Here is a 23,303-nt window from a genome sequence, read left to right as displayed (position 1 = left end):
AATTTCATTATAGCCTTTCTATCCTCCTGACATGTGCATCCGTCCTTTCTCCCTATCTGTTCCTCAGACGCAAATAGTTTTTCCTCAGTTGTGAGCGGTTTTTCTTCCGTCTCACTCATCTCCAGGGACTGAAATGTCCATCCGACCTTTCTCCCTATCTGTTCCTCAAACGCAAATAGTTTTTCCTCAAATGTGAGCGGTTTTTCTTCCGTCTCACTCATCTCCAGGGATAGGCAACTTAAAACAAAAATGAAGCAAAACAAAAGAGTAAACTTAGAATGGCTACCCATCCTCTCGCCCTGCCCTCAGGGGCGAGCAGTTTACTTACCCTCAGTCGCTCCCCGTGCGAGCCACCAAATGCCGCAGTCTGGCTGGGCACAATTCAGGAGCCACTTGTCAAAAGAAACAAACTTTATTTTTAAAACTACAAACGCCAAACAAAACAGCTCCTCAGGAAAAACCCTCAGAGCCCAACTGCCACCACCGGCTTCCACAAGCCTCTCCCACACACCAACAACCACCTCCCACAATCCTCCTGCTCTTGAGGCCGATTGGCTAGGTCGCGTGGGCGGAGCCAAAGAAGTCCCCCAATGAGCAGTTCCGTAGTCTGAAGGGCAGGGAAACAGCCCAATGAACATGACCGCAGAGGAGCCAATCAGCTAGATGTTGCTGGGGCCACTGTGAGCCAATCATCAGCCGGCAGCTGGGAGTTTGCTGGCAGCTGGAAGTTTTCTGGGGCCCCTTTGGCTGTGGCTCTCAACAAACAGCATACAGGCTACTTCTCTCACACATAACTGGACTTAGCGTGAACTTTCTCCACTACCATTATCATTATTTTCCTTATTCATTGTTTTTTTTTTCCAAACTAAGAATTCCTGCATTTTTCAAATTCATGGTATCTCTTCTGCATATATTCACAAAAAGATTGAAGCAAAAAAAAGTGGCTTTGAAGGGTTCTTTTAAAACTTAAACAGAGCATAGAACTCTCATCATCTTCAACATACATGGCCCAGAGAGACCACTCAAATTCTTTCCCTAAGTTTATTTTCAAGTAAAATGAACTTAGAATCATAAAATCAGAATTATAGAACTCTAAAACTGTATGGCCAAGACTGTCATAGCTGCTGCCTTTTCACCTCCTAGAACCACCAGGTAGGGAAAACCTATCTGCAGTGGCTAAGAATAAAGCAGAGAAATGGATGGAGAGAAGATCCTGGAGGGACGTTATTGAGCCTAATTCCAAACACTTAAATTCCCGGAGCTTCTCTACTTTTAGTGAGTTCTTTCTTTCTATGAGCCCTATGGGCTCATAAATCCCAATTTTACTTGTACCATTTTTAGTTGGATATCTGTCAGCAGCAACCAAAAGGATTTGAGAATATACCGTTCATATTCTGTTCACAAATGAATCCATTTTCCATAATATTATTCCTTCCCTCCTCAAAACTTCTTGTTCTTACTTTCCCAATCCTATATTTTTTTGTGTATACAACCTAGAAAGTGTCTATTCACTGTCTCATACCTGAGCTTTCCTTCTTCAATGTTGTCATTCTCTCTTCCTCTTTTCTAGAAGTTGAAACTATATATATCTATCTACTGCTCAAAATTCACCACTTACAAGACTCCTCAACTTCTGTGATCTGTACCTCTTTTGAACCACATTTACTATGGTGTAAGCTTCTCATTTGTTGAAGGATATTTTCCATTCATGTGTGTATCTGCCACCACTTCATCCCCCAGCACAAGACCTTGAAGACAAGTGCTTAATAAATTCTGATTCCTTAGTCTCAATAAGAGTATGTCCAGCCACCAATTTTTGTATAATATGCATTTCTTTTATTCTAACATGTACATTTTTCACAATTTAATATTGGCAAAATCAAGATTCATCTTATAATCATCAACATGCCATAATTTAATTAACATTTTTCCTCTCTTAATGGTACATAAAATATGAGTGCATCTTACATTTGATAACATTTTAGATTATGTAAAATAAAATATTGTTTCAGCCCTGATAATAATTGCATTTGATTCTCTGTCTTCCTACCTCTAGGGTAAATCATTCCACATTTTCAACATTTCCTTGGTTCCCTTTTCTATTCCTACTATTGTTGTTGTCTCTAGTTCACCTCCTTTAATTTCACTTTCTGAAATAGAATCAGACCACTATATTACAATCAGTCAGTGCTACCATTGCATCATGGTCCCACATGACAAAACAGTGTATATGATTCTAAATATGTTTGCTATAGAGTTAACTCCAGTTAAATGTATAAACTAGCAAAAATACTCTATTTGTTTTAAGTTGTGAACAGGCAACCATGTTACATGAACCATACTTTATGAAAACAGCATAGTTAGAAGTAAAATAGTGTTGAATTTAAATAAGACTTACAACCAAAGCAATATGACATATTTAATGATAACGTAATTATTATTTTTTGAGCAGCATTGTGGCCTGGGAGAGTCTCAAGATATGAAAGATTTCTAAACAAGTCCAGAGCCCTGTATCGTCCAATCATTTTTGTTTGCACATTTTCATTCTTCACTGATTTGTGAGGCTGGAAAATCCAGTGGTCTTGAGCAAGGCAAGTCCATGGTGGGGAAGTTGTCCTCATTAGCATCAGCATGATAGGGAGCTTGCCCTACAAACCCTATTCTCCACACTAGAGTCTTCAGTTCCAAACTTTCCTCCCTCCCTACATACCTTTGCTCAGGCCAATCCCTTCATCTAGAGTGCTAACAGAACTTTCTACCATTGTGTAAATGTTCTATAGCTTTGGATTGTCCACTGCAGTAGCCACCAGTACTTATGGCTATGGAACAGAGCACTTAAAGTGTGATTAGTGCAACTGAGAAACTGAGTTTTCAGTTTCATTTAACTTTAATTTAGACTTAAACAGACATGTAGCTAATGGCTACCATATTAGACAGAATATATGTAGCATGTTTTTTGCCCCAGTTTTTCTCCTTCAAGGGGTATTCCAGGGGCTGCTTTCTCCATGAGGTCCCATCTTTCAGTCTTCCAAGAGGAATTAATTTTTTTTCCTTTTCCAAGCATCCATTGAACCATTATGTGTTAAGCACTTTTTATGATTTGAATGCATCCCTCCAAATTTCATTTGTTGGGAACTCGATTGCTAAATTAATATGCTAATGATATTTGGAAGTGGAGCCTTTGGGAGGTAGTCAAGATCAGATGAGGTCAAATGCATAGGTTTCAATGACAGCATTATGACTTTATAAGAAGAGAAAGAGAGATCCAAACCAGCACACCTGCTCTATCTTGCCAGGTGAGTCTCTGTGCCATGAAGAGCAAGAAGGCTCTTACCAGATGCTGACATGTTCTTGGACTTCCCAGGCTGCAGAACTGTGAGCCAAATAAACTTCAGAAATTACCCAGTATTTGGCATTTTGTTATAACACCAGAAAATGGACTAGGACAATACTTTTTTAAAATTTACAGGTATTTATCTGCCATTTCCTTTGCTTATCTCCTCTTTGAGAGCTGTGACTACTTTTCTTAATTTGGACCCCATCATACCCAGTGCAGGGCTGCTGTAAAATGTTTATTGCTTGAATATATAGCAGTAGCACAGCAATTGACAATAACAGTAAGGAATTGGCAAGGATTGTCACGTAGTAAAAGATTAACCTTGTGTTTCAAAAAAATGTTTGCTCCTTGGATCCTAGCTCCCAAGAGATAGCCTCTAAATCCATAAAAATGTCCTGCTTCATAGTAGGGCCTTTGCCTGGGCCACAATAGGTAGTTTATGCTACTAATGTAGTTTATGATGGGACCATGGGCCACGAATGTTAGCCCAACCTCTAGAAAGGCTGGGGGCTAAAGTCAGCCATGCGGGTGATCAGTGTATCTATGTGGTCCTTCTCCAATAAAAAAAACTGTGCACCTTGATGAGCTTGAGTGAGTTTCCTTGGTTGACACTATTCCATGCACATTGTCACACATTATTGATGGGAAAAATAAGTGAAATCCAAATAGCTCCAATAGATGAGGACAATTCAGAGTTCTGCACCTGTCTCTCCTAGACCCTCCCTTTCCCTTTGATGATTTTAGTCCATATTCATTTGCTGTTATTAATTGTGACTATGATGACACTGGTTTTTCTGAGTTCTGTGAGTCCTTCTAGAGAATTATTAAACCCTAAGATGGTGTTAGAAACCTACTGAACTTGCAGTCTCCCAAGATAAAATATGTCATTACAGTGCCGGGAGCTATCCCAGCTGAGAGTTCAGCTCCTTGAGTCCTGCCCCATCACACAGCCTCTGGCCTGGTGGGCAGAAAGCCATAGTAAGATCAAGGCTGGTGGCCTGATCGTCCAAAATGATGAGTCTGTGTCTCAACATGAGCAAGGGACTGGTGAGACAGTGTCTGGGACCAGATTTATACAAGGAGTATATAAGGTGACAGAGGGAATCAGTAGATGAATGACCCTGGGGAAGAAACGGAGAAATGGGAATGAATAGGGCAGCCACACAGTCAGTCCAAGTGAGGGAGTAAAAGGACAGGTAGCCACATGCCCCTGACTTAAAACTCCTAGAAGTCCTGGTATTCCTGTGCACTGCAGTCCTCAGAGCTAATCCCTACCCCCGACAGTCATGAACTGTGGAGCAGACTCCACAGGCCAGATTTGTTTTAAGACAGGGTGTGCCTTGTCTTTTGCTGATCATATTTCTACTCTTGACTAAATACCCAGACCCTGGCAAGAAGCTGTCAGGAGCAATGAGGAAGAAAGCAAAACGATGTCCTTCAGTGAGCAAGGAAACTTGGGGTGGGTGTTCCTTGTATCTCCCCCAACTTCTGACTCCCAGTGCTGTAATTTAAAGGAAGAGCCCTCTTAGCAAAGTCATATCCTTTATACCACCTAAAATTCCACTAGTTAGAGATCCACTCCAGTTTTCTAGCAATCTCCTGAAACAGGCTTCAGAGAAATGACCCACAACTTAGTACAGATTCAATAAATCAGATTGCTTTCCTAACTTCGGACTTAGCTGCATTAGAGGAAAGGTCACTAGCTTGTGGAAGTAAAGGAGAAATCACTCCAGAGTGTGAAGCTCTTCTGGTTAGAGTAGGTGGGATCACTGGGGTAGGGGACCAGACTTAGACACAGGGATTATAATTATCATCATTATTGACATTATTCTGCTGGAGAAGAAGGGAAAGAGCCCAGAAACAGAAGTAAGATGGTATCTGAAACTGGTTTCCACACAGACCCACACCCCTTCTCCCTAAAACCAAGTTGTACTCTCACTAGTTCTCAAGTGCCCATCCTTCTCCCAGTCATAGGCTCTACCACATGGAGATTCCAGGAGAGAAACATAGAGCTGGCTTCATGAGGATATCACCGGAGACAGAATTGCTTTTGTAGATAAACCTGGAGTAAAATCACCAGTAAACAAAATGGGTCTGTGGGGAAGGGTAAATAGGGTTGAGGGAGCAGTGGTGCAGAAGCACATTATGATGAGTGTCGAATAAGCACAGCTTAGAGAAGTTCAATGGGGAAAGAGACTTTGTTCATTTCCACAGTTCCTGGCCCAGGGAGGGACCTTAATATTTAATGAAAGGTGGAATGGATGGGTGAATGTATTACAAAATCACATATGTTACCAGAGTGACATGGGCTAAATCACTTCCTATCTAGGATCTGAGTTAGTTAGCTAGTTTGTTTGCTTGTTTTCCTTTCTAGGCACTTAATCCAGTTGTATGGGTTCACAAATATTTTGTTCCCTATTTCCTGTCTCCTACCTAGAACACTCGTAAGCTTGCCTGTCATTTTCCCTACCCTTTCACAGCTGAATTCTAGGTTTATGAGGGTCTTGGAACATCTTGGAGGCATTAGAATCTCTCTCTCTCTCTCTCTCTCTCTCTCTCTCTCTCTCTCTCTCTCTCTTAACAGGAGGGGATTTCTTGTGAACAAATTCTCATGCAAGAGCAGAAGACAGTTCTGTTCAGAAAGGTGTAAAGAGTGACACAGACACAGTGCAAACAAGGAGTAAACCCACGAGATCAGGGTGAGGGCAGCCAGAAGGCCCCCGGGCTCTTCTGAGAGGGGGGTGCTGCTCATGGAGGTCCGGGAGCTTCTGCTCTATGTGTGTGTCCACCAATGGATGTCCATGCCTTACATAGGCATGGCCTTGGAGCCCTTAGGAAAACACTGACCAATAAATTAAATTGAAAAATATGTAGGAGGCAGGGAATATCAACCTGGAGTATTTGTCAATGGCATGGGTGTTCTGGAAGAGGCGGAGCCCCACCTGGCCCTTGAGAAGCCCCCTTTTCCTGGAGGAGCTAGACTCACTGCCCAGGGCCAGGTGGACCACTATTTTATCTTGCTTTTCTTCTTCTGTCAGAATATGGTTTCTTGGGTACCCAGCCAGGCTGTTGGCCTCAGACTCACTGCAGCTTCCATCCAGCATCATGGTTTTGGAATGAGGCATTCCACACATGCATGGGACCTAAGGGCAGCAAGCACAAAGGACTTGGTTAGTCCTTGAGAGCTGGGCAGAGATGGCCAGGCTTGAAAGCAAAGCCCCAGTGCTACTCAGAACCACAGAAAGAACTAGAAGGATCTCCAGAGAGCATTTAGTCCAATGATTTTCTATCCTGGCTGCATATCAGAATCACCCAGGCCAAACCCAGGCCCCATTCCAAACTAATTAATTTAAAACTCCTGGTAATTCTATTGTGCTGCCAGAATTGAGAATAACTGATATAGCCCAATTATAAAAGCAAAAACCCAGACCCAGAGAGGTATACAATTGTCCTGAGCTTCCACAGGTAGTTTCAGAGCCAGGAATTTAAACCCATAGATTCTGATTCCAGTTTTTTTTTTTTTTTTTAGTACTGGGGATTGAACTCAGGGATACTTGACCACTGAGCCACATCCCCAGCCCTATTTTATATTTTATTTAGTGACAGGGTCTCACTGAGTTGCTTAGCGCCTTGCTTTTTGTTGAGGTTGGCTTTGAACTTGAAATCCTCCTGCCTCAGCCTCCTGAGCCGCTGGGATTATAGGCGAGTGCCACTGCACCCAGCAGGATTCCATCTTTTTGTACATGAATCAAAAGATGATTAGAGGGCTGCAATTGTGGCTCTGGGGTTGTGGGTAGAGTGCTTGCCTAGCACATGTGAGGCACTGGGTTTGATCCTTAGCACCACATGAAAATTAATAAAATATTGTGTCAATCTACAACTAAAAAAATTTTTTAAAAGATGATTAGGTAGAAAAGTGTCCTACTCCAAATAGTTAACATTTAAGAGTAAAGGGTCATGATGCACCAACAAAAATATGTTTAAATGGGGAAAGAGCGCTCACAAAAATAGCAAATTAATGATGTTAGATCTGGTTGTGGAGTATATAAATGTAGACTATTCTATTATTTAAATTATTTCTGCAAGTATGAAAATGTTTATAAGGAATTCTAAGTTGGAAGGAGGACATGGTTTCTCTTGTTTTTCTCCTCACAGCTGGAGTCAGTAGTGAGCAGGCTCCAGTAGGCATCTGGGCTGGTCTGTGTTGGCCAAAAGCATGAGGCCTACTAGACACAGCCAACTGGCCATGGGCTTATTCTTCTCCGTCTTTTGACTTTAATTATATTTCTGATCTGGCTCTCAGCCCTTTACTGCCTCGGTCTTTACCACCTGGGAAAGTGAAATAATGACATTTCACAACCTGCCTCCTACTATTATAGGTCTTGAAATGCTCAGGTGAATGTCATGAAGCTTTCAAATGCAAAAATAGATTAATGATTTCTTGCAAAATTAGATTACTTGAACTATTCTTATGCTTGAAGAGATACCTTCCTGAACAATTAACAGACTCATAGGATCAAAAGGTCAGTAAGCGATCATCTATCCAACTGTGTGTACTTAGGTATAATCACACCGAATCCTTAATAAACTTGTGAGGTATTGTCATGGGGGTCTATTTAGGTACTTTCTTAATAAAAGCACAGGCTTTTACTTTGCTCAAACTGAAATTCTTTCTGCTAAAATGAAAACACTTTTCTCCTAGGGTTTGGAGTTAGAATAGGAAATGCCAAAAATTATGAGAAATTCCCATTTTTCATATCAGCTTGTTCCTCCGAAAGGGCAAGTGGCCCTTAGCCTATTAGGTCTGGATAATCAGCCTGCATACTACAGCCACTGAGGGGAGGCCATCCCTGTGCCTCCCGCATGCTCCAAAGCAGCAGTGGCTCCACATTGGAACCAGGGGTGAGCCTATCAGGCCCCAGGCAGGAAGGCTTTGACCTTTATGCAGACAAAGTCAGACTCCAGCTTGTTATAAGTGCAGATCCATGATGCCATCCTCAGAGACTCTGAATCAGAAAGTTTTGGGGTTTGGCCCTGGAATCTTTTTATTTATTTGTTGGTTTGTTTGCTTTGCAGTATTGGGGATAGAATCCAGGGCCTCATGCATGCTAGGCAAGCACTCTACCACTGAGCTACACCACCAGTCAGGAATTTTTATTTTTAACAGACATGGGAGGTGATTCCAGGGCAGGTCCTTCTTGGCTCAGATTTGGGAACCTGGGTTTCTCTGGGAGTCCGTTTAATGATTATGAAGTGTGCTTTCTCTGTGGCGCAGCAGAAGAGAGATTTACTGTCTTCCCATAACTGCCTGCCCTGCAGCTACTACCTTTCCATCTTTAATTCACACACGGACCCCAGTGGAGCAGAAATTTTCATACTTGCCCATCCCACATCTGTTCTCACACAAACAGACAGATGTAAGGGCCCAATGACCTTTCCCTATTACTCTGTAAACAGAGTCTTATAAAAATCACTGACAAGGATCATGACCTCATAGTATTAATGAACTGCCTGGATGGACTTGTGACACGTTAATGGTTCATGAGCCTGTATTTGTCAGATGAAAGCTTTGCTATTTTTTGAACAGGTAAGTCTAATGGATTATAAATCAAAAGCATTTAAATATAATCTAAAGGCATTTGATAACAATGCGAAAATAATTGAAAACTCAAACAAGTATGCAAATACTGATGTAAAAAATTTGAATTAAAAATAAATTCTTAATATATTTGAAGACAATGTGAAAAATTTGATAGGCATTATGTGTGTATTGAAAGGCTATTTTTTAAAATTCTTTTATTAGTTGCTCAAAACATTACAATGATCTTGACATATCATACTTGAAAGGCTATTTTTTAAAAGCAAACATTTATTTTTTTAAAATTTAAAGCTCCCTTATGCTAAGGGACCAACAGTCACCCAGATGTGCACAAATGTGTGATTTTTCATGTTCTCTGATCTCTATAGCTTTTAGGTGATTGACATTTTGATTAGTGCAGTGATTAGTAATGACTTGGTAATAAGTCAGCATTTTATTTCTTACTGTGATTAACAAGCATTAGAATATGAATGAAATAGACTTTTCTTTCTGTGCCAAAGGCCCATGAACATTGCTTTGTAAGATTTCCCATTTGCCTTCTACCTCACAGTGTGGTGTGGTATATAGTGCAGTGTAGACCCTGTAGTATTTCCAGTGAGGCTAATGGCTAAACTATTAGCCTTTATGTTTACTGTGCCTAAATTTTCCCAGGGTCAAAACACCTATCAACAAAGCAGCTTTAGGGCTGGGGTTGTGGTTCAGTGGTAGAGCACTTGCCTAGCATGTGTGAGGTACTAGGTTCGATCCTTAGCATCACATATAAATAAATAAAAATAAAGGCCCATTAACAACTAAACAAAATTTTAAAAAAATAAAGCAGCTTTATGTTCTGGAAGTCTCCCCTCCTCTGGTCACAGAACCAGGAAGTATTTTCCCTGACATGTTCAATAACATTGGTGATATTTTGTGTGTCTAGGACCCTACAGTTTCAAAATAACTTTTAGCTATTGTCTTATGTGATTCTTACAACAGCCCTGGGAGGAAGGTAAAAGTGGGTTCTGTAATCCCCTTTTTACAGATGAGGAAACAGGCCAGGCTCAGGTGGCAGAATTGTGCCTAAATCCAAGTTTTCTTTTTCCTAGTTTTTGATCAAAAACTGTTCTCTGGGATCCTTTGTTGTAGAAGCTAGAACCTATTCTAACACAGGACCCTCTTCCTTGGGTAGAAGCACCTCCTTTTTCTACATACAACACCCCCACACCACTCTTGGCCAACCACCTTCTCACTCTCATCCAACCAGAAGCAGCAGCTATAAGGAAATGAAGGGGCCCCCCTCACCTTCTCCCGAAGCTTCCGTTCCTTCCACTCCTGCACCGTGGTCAGGTAGTTGACCGCTGCATACTCCAGCACCGAGAGGAACACGAACACAAAGCTGACCCAGAGGTAGATGTCCACTGCCTTGATGTAGGACACGCGGGGCATGGAGGCGTTCACGCCCGTGATGATGGTGGACATGGTCAGCACCGTCGTGATGCCTGCAACACCCAGACCCGTCAGCTGGCACAAGGCTCAGAGCTTCAGAGTCACAGTTTTACATTCTCTGACTCTTAGATGGAATGAGAAATTCCCTTGTGGGGGTGGGATGATGCTCCCCAAGCAGCCAGGCACCCCAACCCCTTCCCCAGCACACCTCCACCCAGCCCCTTCTCCAAGTCCCCTCCACTAGCTTGGGAGAGTGGGTTTCTATGACACAGCTGACAAGGTCAGAAGTGATTAGGAAAGGACCTATTCTGCTGTGGAACTGACAACAATGACTGGAGGACACTTTTAAAGGAACTTTCCCAACCCTGAAAGAATGGGCATACTCTCCCTCATCTGAGTCCATTTATTAAGCCCAACTGTGGAAATGCTTGGAAGCCTACCATGCTAGTTTTTTCTCCATTGTGCTTTGCTGGTTAAACCCTCCCATTCCTCAGGGTCCAACCTGATTTTGCCCACACTGGGATGATGGGTTGTAAACTCTGACTGTGGAATTTAGGGTCTGGGAAGGGGTACAACCAAGGTCCCAGGAATGCAGCTCTTCCTTTTCCCTAAATCATATGATATGATCCCTGCCTCAAAGCCCTATCTAAACAAGACCAGCAAAAGAAACTTTTGTATTTATAGAATAACTTTGGCATTTGCAGAATCATTTTATTCATCTGAATATTGAGCTCCAAAACAGCCAGTTGTGGAAGTCTATCCCCAGACAGGCTATATCCTTCTGAATTGGTGCAACCCAAGTTGATATAGTTCTAGCTCCCTGTGGTTTTCAAAATGTTGTAGAGGAAACGGAGGCTTCATCTAAGAGGCAGGTGGAATGGTTGCTTCTTCTGATTCCAAGAGGTAAAAACCTCTGAATTGGTTTTAAAACCTCTGAATATGGTTTTACTTTTCCTTTGCCTAGTGATCTTAAAAAAAAAAAAAAATAGCCACCCAACCACACCGTATCAAATGCTTTTACCTAGTGAAACTCTGGCGGGCACAGCTTTGTGGTCAATCCAGAAGGACACCCAGGACAGCATGACCATCAGGGTGGCAGGGAAATAGGTTTGGAGCAGGAAGAAGAAGATGTGTCGATGCAACGTGAAGTTAATGTACAGTCGGTTGTACCAGCCTGGGGAATACAGAAGTCAGTGAGATTTTGAGTACTTTCCTTTCCACAATCTAAGCCCTTTCTCCTATGAATAAGATCTTGACAATATTATCTAACTTCATAGCTGTTTGGAGAAAGGTAGAGCAAAACAGATATGTGTTAGTTGTTGGTTTGGTATGTGTTATTTGCAGACCACAACCTTATTTGCTGAGTGATTGGCTGCTCAGGAGCATGAGAAGTTGGAGTGGTTCTATACCACCAAGGCAGGAGCCAGAACAGCTGGGTGCTCATCACTGTCCTCTTTATTGAGAGATGAGTCATTCGTTCCACCCCTTCACAAGAAGAAATAGGCCACCAGTTCTACAGTCTGACATGAGTTCTACTCCTGACATCCATCCTCCTTATGGAAACCTGTTACCTCATGGGCCATTGCTCAGAAAAAAAAAATGGCAGCATGCATCTATTTCATTATGGAAATATGAGAATCACTGATTCATGGTTTTAAAAAGTGATTGACATTGTTAGACTTCAAATGACCCATAGTTACTGAGACCCAAAGTGGGGCGAAGGACAGTGTGAATGTGAAAGCTGTCTGCACACCTTCATCTGTCTTCTGGTTCAGTCCAGCCTCCTCCAAGAACACCACAACTCACTGGTGTCCCAAAGTGGAGTACACATAACAGCAGAACAAGATGACTTGTGAAGTTCAGAAGAAGGTTTGTGTTCATTATTAAAATCATCTTCTGTTATCACAGATGATACCAGTTTTCCACTGATTTCTTTTCAAAATAAGGTACAAAAGATGACTTATAGAAAAAAATTAAATCCATGACCACATGCGTAACCTACCAAGTAAGACAAACATGGCAGGAGTGCTATGCAAGTTTGCTGAGGTCTGGGAAACCCAGATTGAATCTGTCTTATTTGGGACGTGGGGAGATGAGACTCTCAGAGGCTTCTCCAAGAATTCAACCTGAATTTTGGATGAGCTTGGGTCAATTGAGTTATCTACAGGTCGGGCTCTTCTCACACAGTGTCCCTTTACTTGAGCAGGTGGTCACATTCTGGGGCCTGAGGGGTGATCATAGAAGCCCAGCTCTTGCTTTCTTCCCTCAAGGATTTAAAAAGAATTGAGTGGAGGTCCCATGAAATGGAAATGCTCGCTGACATACTCAAGGTATGCCACCATGCATATCTAAGTGCTAAAATGTCCATCTGAAGTATAAACAGGAAAATCTTTAGGTTTTGAGACACAGAGCCCAAGTTGCCCATTGGCTATAATGACTAAGGAAGGCTTATAGAGGAGTTGAGTGCACACGGGATACGTCAGCAAGGAGGAGAGATTCAGAGACAGAGTGAGCAATATGGACTCAGGACTGTGACTTAACTTGGCTGCTCTTAAGGTTGATAGCATTCCTATCCTTGACCTTTCCCGGAGAGGTTCTGATTTAGTCCATCTGGCTCAAGTGGAAGTTAGCAGAGTCAGGGTAGGTTGGGGGGGTGTCCACAGGACCAGGCTGGAGCCATCGGGTGAGTCCTGACAAGTTTGCCACCTGGATATGGGTAGATTCCTGAGTTGTTGAATGGGATAGGTGCTTTTAGGGGAATAAATAAATAGGAAGGGATCTTCAACTCTAGTGAGACAACTAATCATTTTTTCATCTAACAGCTTTTGTTCAATCTTGTTGGCTTTATTTTCCCTACTCAAATTGACATCTTTGAAGTAAATCACATTGATCCTTAGGTTTGCACAGGACCTTTTAAAGGACCAATAGATGCTTTTATTTTTATTAGACTATTAATTCTCATTATCCTCCCTTCTAAGAAAATCAGAACGAGCTTTCCAGAAAACATAGGGAAGGATCCAGAAGCTTTGAACATGTATATTCTGTGTGGCAAGCAGAGTGCTCCAGGGTGGCATCACCACTCCCATGGCAAGGAACACAAGACCTTGCTTGTATGGTACGTGGTGAATAATGGGAGTGAAGATGCATTTTAATCTTTACTCTAGAAAGACTTGAATGGGGAACAAAACAGACAAGCATGCTATTCCAGTCAAGAGAATATCTAAGAGGAGTACACATGGGAATTAAGGAGATTACATGGCCACTTACCAGCTGTGCAACTTCAACCAGTAGCTTAATCCCTGAGTCTCAGTTTTTTCATCTGCAAACTGGAAGTGATAATATCTACACCACAAATTTGCTGGGTAGAAATAAATTAATTAACATGAAGGGCTTAAAGCAGTGGCATATAATAGGGGTTATATAAGAAACTCTCAATAATGGCTTTGTTGATTTGAACTTGGTGAGAACAATGAGAAAAGAAAATTGTGTGGCACACATAATCAGAGTGAAAGTGGAGAGATGGAAGAGGATGAGTGCCGTGGCCATCATCAAGCAGACCTGAGTTGCCCTGACACCAAAACAATCTTTTGCAATGTTTGATGCTATGAACCCAAGGGTGTTGTGGAGGCAGATGCTGGCCAGCAGGAGCAGGAAGTCATGCTAAAACCTCCTGAAGAAGGGATTAGATTTCTCAGTGCTGGGACAAAAGGGAAATGATGTGAAAAGGCTGCTGGGGTCCCAAAGCCACTAGGGAACTATTATAGGTTGAATTGTGTTCCCTAAAAAAAAAATGTTGAAATTTCTAGATACAGATGACCATCCAAATTGAACCAAGAGATATAGAAAACCTAAACAGACAATAACAAGCAATAAGACAGAAGCAGTCATTAAAATCCAGGACCAGATGGATTCTCAGATGAATTATGTCAGACTTTTAAAGACAAATTAATGTTAATGATCCTCAAATTATTCCATGAAATAGAAAGGGATAGAACACCTCCAGATACATTCATAAAGTCAATATCACCTTCATAACCAAACCAGATAAGGACATATCAAGGAAACAAAACTGCAGACCAATATCCCTGATGAATTTAAGTGCAAAAATCCCTAATAAAATATTAGCAATCTGCATTCAAAAACACATTGTACATTACAATCAATTTGATTTCATTCCAGGAATGCAAGATTGGTTCAATAAATGCAATTCATCACAAAAATAGAATTAAGGACAAAAACTACATGTTTATCTCAATAGATACAGAAAAAGTCTTGGACAAAATTTAACACCCATTCATGTTACATACAAACACTGAAGAGACTAGGGATAGAAGGATCTTATCTCATCATCACAAATACTATGACAAGCCCAAAGCCAACACCATACTGAAAGAATGGGGAAAAGATTAAAGAATTTCCTCCCAAATCAGGAGCAAGATTCTCATTTCACTCTTACTACTGCTATTTTGAGGTATGTGGGTTAGAGGCATGGGGATTGTACCCAGGGCATTTAACCACTGACTCACATCCCCAGACCTGTTTGTTTTCTACTTTGAGACAGGGTCTCTCTGAGTTGCTTAGGGCCTCCCTAAGTTGCTAAGGCTGGTTTTGAACTTGCAATCCTCGGCCTCCCAAGCCATTGGGATTACAGGTGTGTACCACTGTGCTGGGCTCACCATGGCTATTTTTTATATAGTTCTTGAAGTTCTATATAGAGCAATCAGGCAAGAGAAAGAAATAAAAGGATATGAATAGGAAAAGAAGAAGTCAAATTATCACTGTTTGCAGATGATATGATCCTGTACTTAGAAGACTCAAAAAACTTCACTAAAAGTCTTTTTGTCTTGATAAATAAATTCAGAAAAGTAGTAGGGCATAAGACCAACATATAAAAATCAATAGCTTTCCACTACACCAATAACTAACCTAATGAAAAAAAGTTAGGCAAACAATTCCTTTCACAATCGTCTCAAAACAAAAGAAAACAAAACCTGGAAATCAATCTAACCAAGGAGGTAAGAGAGCTCTACAATGAAAATTATAGAACACCGAAGAAAGAAATTGAAGAAGATATTAAAAGATGAGGAAACATCCTATATTCGTGGATAGGCAGTATTACTATTATTAAAATGGCCATATTACCGAAAGCAACCTACAGATTCAAATACACTCTCCATTAAAGTTCCAATGACATTCTTCATAGAACTGGAAAAAGTAATCCTAAAATTCATATGGAAGAATGAAATATCCAGAATAGCCAAAGAAATCCTGAGTAATAAGAACAAGGCTGGAGGCATCACAATACTTGTCCTCAAATTGTATTACAATAGTAATAAAAAGAGCATGATACAAAGCCCAATGGAATAGGACAGAGTAGAAGACAGAGAGATAAACCCACGCAGATATGATCATCTCATCTTTGACAAAGGTGCTAAAAACTTAAGGTGGAAAAAAGAAAGACTTTCTAACAAATGGTGCCGGGAAAACTGGATAACTACTTAGAGAAGAAGTAAACTATTTATCACCCCACACAAAACTCAACTCAAAGTGGATGAAAGACCTAGGAGGTAAATCAGAAACTGTGCAACTGATAAAAGAAAACATAGGGTCAACACTCCAATACAGGTGCAGGCATTGACTTCTGTAATAAGACTTATAAAGTGCAAGAAATAAAACCCAGAATAAATAAGTGGGATGGCAGCAAATTTTAAAAGCTTCTCCATAGCAAAAGAAACAATAACATGAAAAGAGCCTACAAAATAGAAGAGATCTTTGCTGGTTACTCTATGACAGAGGATTAATATCCAGAATATACAAAGAACTTAAAATTTAACACACACACCCACTCAAACTAATCAATAAATGGACAAATGAATTAAACAGACATTTCTCAAAACAAATGCAAATGGCCATTAAATACATGAAAAAATGTGCAATATCATTAATAGGGAAATGAAAATCAAAACTACATGAGATGTCATCTCAAAACAGTTAGAATCACAGTCATCAAGAATATAAAAAATAATAAATGCCAGCAAGAATATGGAGAGAAAGAAACAATTAATGGTGGGACTGTAAATTAGTACTACTGTGAAGATCATTGTGGAGATTCCTCAAGGGACTAGAATGGGATCACCATATGATCCGGCTACTTTACTCCTTATTATTTATCCAAAGACCTGAAATCAGCATAGGACCATGATACGTGTGTACCAATGTTTATAGCAGCACAATTCACAATAGCCAGGTTATGGAACCAGCTTAAGTGTCTGTTGACAGATACATGGGTAAAGAAAATATGGTACATCTACACATTGTAGTTCTACTCAGCTAGACAGAAGAATGAAATTTTGTCATTTATAGGTAAATGGATGAACTGGAGAACATCATGCTAAGTGCTCAGAAAGTCAAGGGTTGAGGGAGCCTGAGTGGTGTGAAGAGAAAGAGGCGAGAACGACCTCTGGATCAACCAAAGCTGCACTCTGCTGCATCCCTGTGTCCAGTACCTGTGTCCTGCGACCATCACCATCATGCCCAATATCACTATGCTGAAGGGTATGCCAAAGGAGATAAAGCCAAGTGAAGGACGAACCACAGAGAAGATCCACAAGGTTGTCTGCTAAACCTGCTCCTCCAAAGCCAGAGCCCAAGCCTAAAAAGGCTCTTGCAAAGAAGGGAGAGAAGGTATCCAAAGGGAAAAGGGAAACTGATGATGACAAAAATGGGAATAACCCTGCAGAAAATGGAGATGCCCAAACACACCAGGCACCGAAAGCTAACGGTGCCATTGCTGCCAAAGGAAGTGTCTGCATTTTTGATAACTGGGTCCTTCTGGTGACTGTACAGTTTGAAATACTATTTTTATCAAGTTTTATAAAAATGCAGAATTTTGTTTTACTTTATTTTTTAAAAAGCTATGTTGTTAGCACACAGAACACCTCATTGTTGTTTGGGAGGGAAGGAGCATATGTCACTAGTAGAATGTCTCCAAAGCTGGATTCCTGTGGGGAACACCTTTCCCTGCCATTTTGAGAGACTTTCTCTTGGCTCCCAAGAGAAGGGACTTCCTGATATTGGCACACATAGCCACCTTGGCACAAACGCCTCGCGGTATGGAAAAACTGAAATTCATCTTTATGTCCTCCTCTCCCTCTCCACCAACAGCATAGACTTAATGTCCCTAAACTCAGACAAGTTAGGACCTGACTCCCAACAATTTATTTTACCAGTGTGTCAGGCAATCTGGACTTTCCAGTGACATCATTGAGATAGTGTTCCTCAGAAAAGCAGTAGTTCCTTTTTTAGATTGTGGACCTTAAGACTGATAATTCTGTCATTTTCTGAAAGTCAGGGTTAACTCATGAAAAGTTGTTAAACCACATGATAAACGTGAAATGTCAACACTCACTCTAAACTTTCCCTATTCAGAGCATCAAGTGAAGACTTAATAGGGCTTTATAGTAGCTTTCTAATTTTGGTGTCCATCCAAGAAGGGAATTTGAAAGTTGTTGTATACTGTTAATGATTGTCTGCCTGAAATACTATGGCTGTTTATGAAAATTATCTTTAATAAAGCTGGATACAGTTTGGATTAGAAAAAAAAAAGAAAGTCAAGGATTGAATGTTTTCCCTCACATGTGGAAGATATAGAGAAGCCTAGAATTTTACAAAGGTGTGATCTCATGAAAATAGAATGAAGATTAGTAGAGGAAGGATAGTGGATCAAGGGGGATGGAGGAAGGAAGGGAAAAGGGGAAGAACTAGGGAATAAAATCAATCACCTTATGTTATATGCTTGCATGAATATACAACAACAAATCCCACTTTAATGAGTAATTATAATGCATTAATGAAAAAATATATACATATACTTGGAAATAAATAAAAAGAAGACCAGAAGAGAAAATGAAGGGACAGGCAGAAGGGGCAAGGAGAGGAAAAGGGGAAGTACTGAGGAGTGAATTAAAGCAAATTATGTTATGTGCATATGAATGTCACAATGAGCTCCACTGATACATATAATTATAATGCACTAATAAAAACATTAAGAAGGGACCTCAGGAAAATAGAAAAGAGACCAGTTGAGCTGAGGAAAGTGTTTGGGGGAGTAAGGAGGGGAGGGAAAGGGGAAATACTGAGGAATGAAATTGATGTAATTATGCTATGGGCCAGTACAAATATGTCACAATGAATCTCATTATTATGTGTAATCATAATGCACCAATAAAAATATAAGATCATAAAAATTCTTTAAAGTACATTATTACTCTGTCTCTTCACCAGACTCACATGATATGGCAATAAACTTACAATATTAACCTGCAAAAGAAATTTTTTTAAAATTATATGTATATATATGGAATTTCTAATTCCCAGTACCTGTGAAGGTGACCTCCTGACCTCATTTTGATATAGGGTCTTTGCAGATAGAATTGAGGTAAAATGAGATTATAATGGATTAAGTTAGGCCCTAATCCAATAGCTGGTCTCCTTACAGAAGAGGGAAATTTGGGCCTACACACACAGAGGACACCTGGTGAGTATACAGAGATAAGGGGGCGCCACGTGATGGCGGAGGTAGAGAATGAAGTGTGGCTACAAACCAGGGAATGTCAAGAACTGCTGGCAACCACCAGAAGCTGGGCATAGGCAGAAAGGATTTTTTCCTAGACAAGAACAGCAACAGATAAATTCCTATTGTTTCAAGCATCCAATTATGGTGCTTCATTACAACGGTCCCAATAAAGTAACCCAAGAGTTAAATGTGAGATCAGAGAAGAGCTGACAAGTAGTTCTCTTAAACTTTCAAACATAGCCCAGGATCCAAGAAGAAATTAAACATTAAAAAATGTTTCATTGGAGCTGGGGCTGTAGCTTAGTGGTAGAGTGTTTGTCTAGCATGTATGAGGCCTGGGGTTCAATTGCCAGTACTGCAAAAAAGAAAAAAGAATCAACAGTCTTGATATGGATAATAACTATATGTGCTTGGAAAGCTATCTGCCCATCTTACTAAGTAGGATCACAAATCAGGTTATAGAATAGCATGTAGAATAGGACCCTGCCCTTGTTAAATTACACAGGTAAAACTGGAAGTCTTGAAGGATAAGTTGTGTTGTTACTGCTGATGGAGTCTAAGAATATAGCAATTTTGTTTTATTCTCTGTCTCCTGATTTTAAACACAGTTTATATTTTAGAACTATGGATTCTCTCAAAAATCAAAATTTATTTTCACTGAGGAGATAAAAAATTCTAATGAGTTTTCTTTCACATTTGAATCAGGCTGTGACAAAAAGGTAGCTACCGGTGCTGCTGTAGAAGGCCAGTCTGGAAGTTGTGTGAAATTTCTGAATCAGAAACTGAGACAAGGAGATTTTCTCATCTGTTTTCAGGGATTCATCCCCATTCTTCCAATACAGCATCAGATCTTCATCTGTATATGCATCTTTGGGGAGAAGAAAATAAATTAAATCGGATGCCTTTGTTTCTGGGTGGTGTGCAGCAATAGAGTAGTCCTGCACCTGCCAGGGCAAACAGTTCTTATCACTGGCAGGCAGTGCACAGATTGGGTAGGGAATAAGGTATGGAATAGAAAACATTGATACTTACAGCTCTCCAGCTCCAAAGAGCAGGTCTGGGAGTCCAGGGGAAAGTGGCTGAAGTCCATGTTGCACATGGCAGTGACAGTAATCCTGCACAACCCAGATATGACAGTTGACTTGGGCAGCAAGCTATTGGCTCATGCACCCACCCAAAGTAAGGAAGACACAGAACATGACCAAGAGCAGCTGCCTCCTTGTGTTTATTTCAGAAGTTTGGTTACATAGATGTCTAACTTAAAAAACCTTAACTTCTAGAGTTTGGTCTTCTCTGACAGGTGTTATTAGTGCTCTGCTGGATCCCCTTTATTGGGCTGCTGCACCCCTTCTCTAGCCAAGAGGAGGGGTGTTGACTACTAGTGGCCCACACCTGCACCCTTCTCTGGGCACTGCCCTCAACCAGCAGGGATGCCTACCCCAGAGGAGCCTGGGAGATTAGCATGCTCCCTCCTTCACCCAAGACCAGGAAGTATCTAGTTTTATTATTTAATTCTGGTGAACTATAAAATCAGGCAAGTAAGATATGGAAAAAGATGGGTTAGTTAATCCACCCCCAGTGATATGGAGGTCTCCACCTACTGGGTGGCCTTTTCATCTTTGGACAATTCTGACTGGCATCGGAAGGCTCATGCCATCCCACAGATCACAGCGACAAACTCTTCCAGGCCAAAGGAACTGATCATACATAGTGGAATGGCACTGGACAAGAAACCATGGCCCCATGGACACTTGCCTCATGCTGTACAGCACATGACCATCTGGGAACACCCTCAGCATGATGTTGTCAGTGGTAGTGTCGTGAATGAATGACCTTTTGGAGTGAACAAAGAACACATCTGGGACCCAGATCTTCTTCACCAGCCGTCCATCAAAGGTCATGCTCTTGTTGCTGGTGCTGGGGAAGGCCAGCCTCTCATCCTTCCAGTAATGCCGCAGGTACAGGGTCATGGTGAAGTCCTATGGGAGCCAGGGGCAAGACCAGACTGAAATGGTTCAGAGAGCTTCCTTCCTTAGAATTCTGTTGTTCTCCACTGTATCAGCTTCCAGAGTCAGGGGGACAGTTCCACAGCCCTGGGCACCATAGCCAATGTGATTGATGGTGCTGCTGCAGATGAGAAGGGCTCATTTTTGTGCCTCATAAAGTTGGAGCCCAGGAGACAGAGCAACCCACAAAGGAAAATTACAGCTATGATGCTGTCATCCTGTCCTGCTGGCCAGGAGCAGGAATTTCCTCCAAAGCTCGGTTCTCACTCACTAGACCCTGAGTACATGGCTTTTAACCTATCTGGCTAACCAGTTCATTTTGGCATGGTGGCCTGTTTCAGAAACCTAAACAGTCAAGGGTTCCTCTTAGAAAGATTTCTACCATTAGATTTCTCCCATCATTGAAGGCAGAATTGTGTCCTGACTATCACTGAATCCCTGTTCATCATTAGATGTAATGTCTGGAAAAGCATATGTTAGGTACTCAATAAATATTTGTTAGATGGAAAAATGGGAAGGTGAATGGATGAGGACACAGGCAACTGCACACCTACTATAATTTCAATTCTAAAGCTTATCCTGTTAAAAATTGTCTCCTTGGGCTGGGGATGGAAGTCAGTCATAGAGCAGTTGCCTAGCATATGCTGGGCCCTGACTTTTGATTCCCATCACTATAAAAATAAAAATAAAGTATCCCCTTGTCTGTATAATTGATGGTCAAACCCAAGAGTTTGGTTCTTATACCATGGCCAGAGATAGGTCACGATGCAAATGGAAGCAAGTGGACGAGGGATAGAGAAGAGAGTGAATGATGGTGGGCCAAGAAGAAGCCCTAGGAAGGGAAGAAAGAAAGAACAGGCACAGAGATTGGGCTTACGTGAAAGTCTGTTCCTAGACTGACCATCACTTGCCACAAATTCTTCTTTCATACATGAAGAAACAGCCAATTATGTAAGGAGGAGATGTGAGCCAAATGTCCCTTCTGGGTCCCACAGCTAGAGACCATGCTCTGAGGGACATTGCTCAGGGGGAGTGCCATATTGTAAATTCACAAACATGTGCAAGGCCAGCTTGGACAGTACCTACCTACCATTTTCTTTGTGGTGGAGCAACTGGTGGATTGTTCTAAGACAAGCAAGTAAGTCATTTTGGACACTTCTCTCTGAGGTCCTCAGTCACACTTTCATAAGAGCCTTCACATCCAGAGTGGACATTGGTACTGATTCAGATTTAAAGCAGCCAGGCTGGGCCCAAACCCAAATGGTTCTGGAGCTGAACCTAACTGTTGGATATCCAAAGGATTTGGCAGTGTGCACTGTAGCATCTTGGAGACTGTCACATTCATACCTTTCACACCTGGATACCCTCCTTTCCAGATGCTGGAGCTATGAGGGTGCACAGCATGAGTATCATATCAGCCTTGCTGTGCTGGGTCCAATAATAGCCAGGGAAGGGATGGGGAGTAGTGGTAGAGCACATGCTCAGCAAGTGCAAGGCCCTCAGTTTGATCCCCAGCACCAGTAAACAAACAAACAAACAAAAAGGGAGCCAGGGAAGCCTCCTCCCTTCATGGATATATGAGGAAACCCTCCCTCACTTTCTTTCCTTCCATACATGTGTTGAGAGCCTCCATAGGGCCCACAGTGGGCTAGGCTTGGAGATATGGGGGCAAAAAACTGAAAGACAAGTTCCTGTACTTGTGGAGCCTAGAGTCAAATATAGGGGATGACCTATAAACATGACATCTCCCCCAAAATAAATTGATAGCACAGTTTAAATGAATGATGTGAGCTAGAGGGAAAAATAGGAAACTTTTAGACCAGGTGGTCAGGGAAGCCCTTTAGAAGAAGCCTTATCTCAACTGAGACCTAAAGGATAAAGAGATGCCTGAGAGAGCCAGAGGGAGAACATGCATGAGGAAAGAAGTAGTTTGCAAACTAGAAATGCAGAATGGAAAAGAGTTTATAAGGTCAGACACTGAAGGGAAGGCTCCTCTCCAAACCAAGGTCTTGCAAACAGCTGGGAGGTGTCTGTATGGGGTTAGTCAAGAAATACAGTGGAGGGCATTTCTGTGGAGTGCGTGGGGAAGCTGTACACACAGCAGGAACTGAAAATCTAAGAACTACAGCCTTTCAATCAAAATGGGTCATCTGACCACTCTCAGCATTTGAGAAGTGTATTCAAAAAGCAAAGTCCTGGGCCTCAACCCAGAGATTCTGAAACCAGGGAGTATGTAGTGGGGCCCAGAAACTATAAGCTATTTCTACCCATAAAGCTCGAGAGACTTTACTGCATCTAGGCCAATGCCCAAGCCCACATTTGGTCACTTCCAGCTCCTGCCCTGCCCTCTCAGGCACAGCCTGC

General features: G+C 41.5%; 1 protein-coding gene across 3 annotated transcripts in view; it reads right to left on the bottom strand.

The window, feature by feature from the left end:
* Positions 1 to 1,899: 1,899 nt before the first annotated feature.
* LOC113198419 (gamma-aminobutyric acid type A receptor subunit rho2) overlaps positions 1,900 to 23,303 on the bottom strand; it is a 59,094-nt gene continuing 37,690 nt past the window's right edge. For all 3 annotated transcript variants that reach the window (XM_026411147.2, XM_026411154.2, XM_026411163.2), the window contains 6 exons: positions 20,689 to 20,912; positions 19,966 to 20,048; positions 19,661 to 19,801; positions 11,380 to 11,532; positions 10,215 to 10,411; positions 1,900 to 6,480 (listed from right to left, as the gene is read on the bottom strand). In XM_026411147.2, the coding sequence (XP_026266932.1) occupies positions 6,169 to 6,480; positions 10,215 to 10,411; positions 11,380 to 11,532; positions 19,661 to 19,801; positions 19,966 to 20,048; positions 20,689 to 20,912 (1,110 nt within the window). In that variant the 3' untranslated portion in view covers positions 1,900 to 6,168. The remainder of the gene's footprint in view (positions 6,481 to 10,214; positions 10,412 to 11,379; positions 11,533 to 19,660; positions 19,802 to 19,965; positions 20,049 to 20,688; positions 20,913 to 23,303) is intronic.

Source organism: Urocitellus parryii, chromosome 8 (genome assembly GCF_045843805.1).
Source record: "Urocitellus parryii isolate mUroPar1 chromosome 8, mUroPar1.hap1, whole genome shotgun sequence".
Classification (NCBI taxonomy): Eukaryota; Metazoa; Chordata; class Mammalia; order Rodentia; family Sciuridae; genus Urocitellus; species Urocitellus parryii.
Note: the sequence above shows the minus strand (reverse complement) of the source record. Positions and strands in the feature narration are given on the sequence as shown.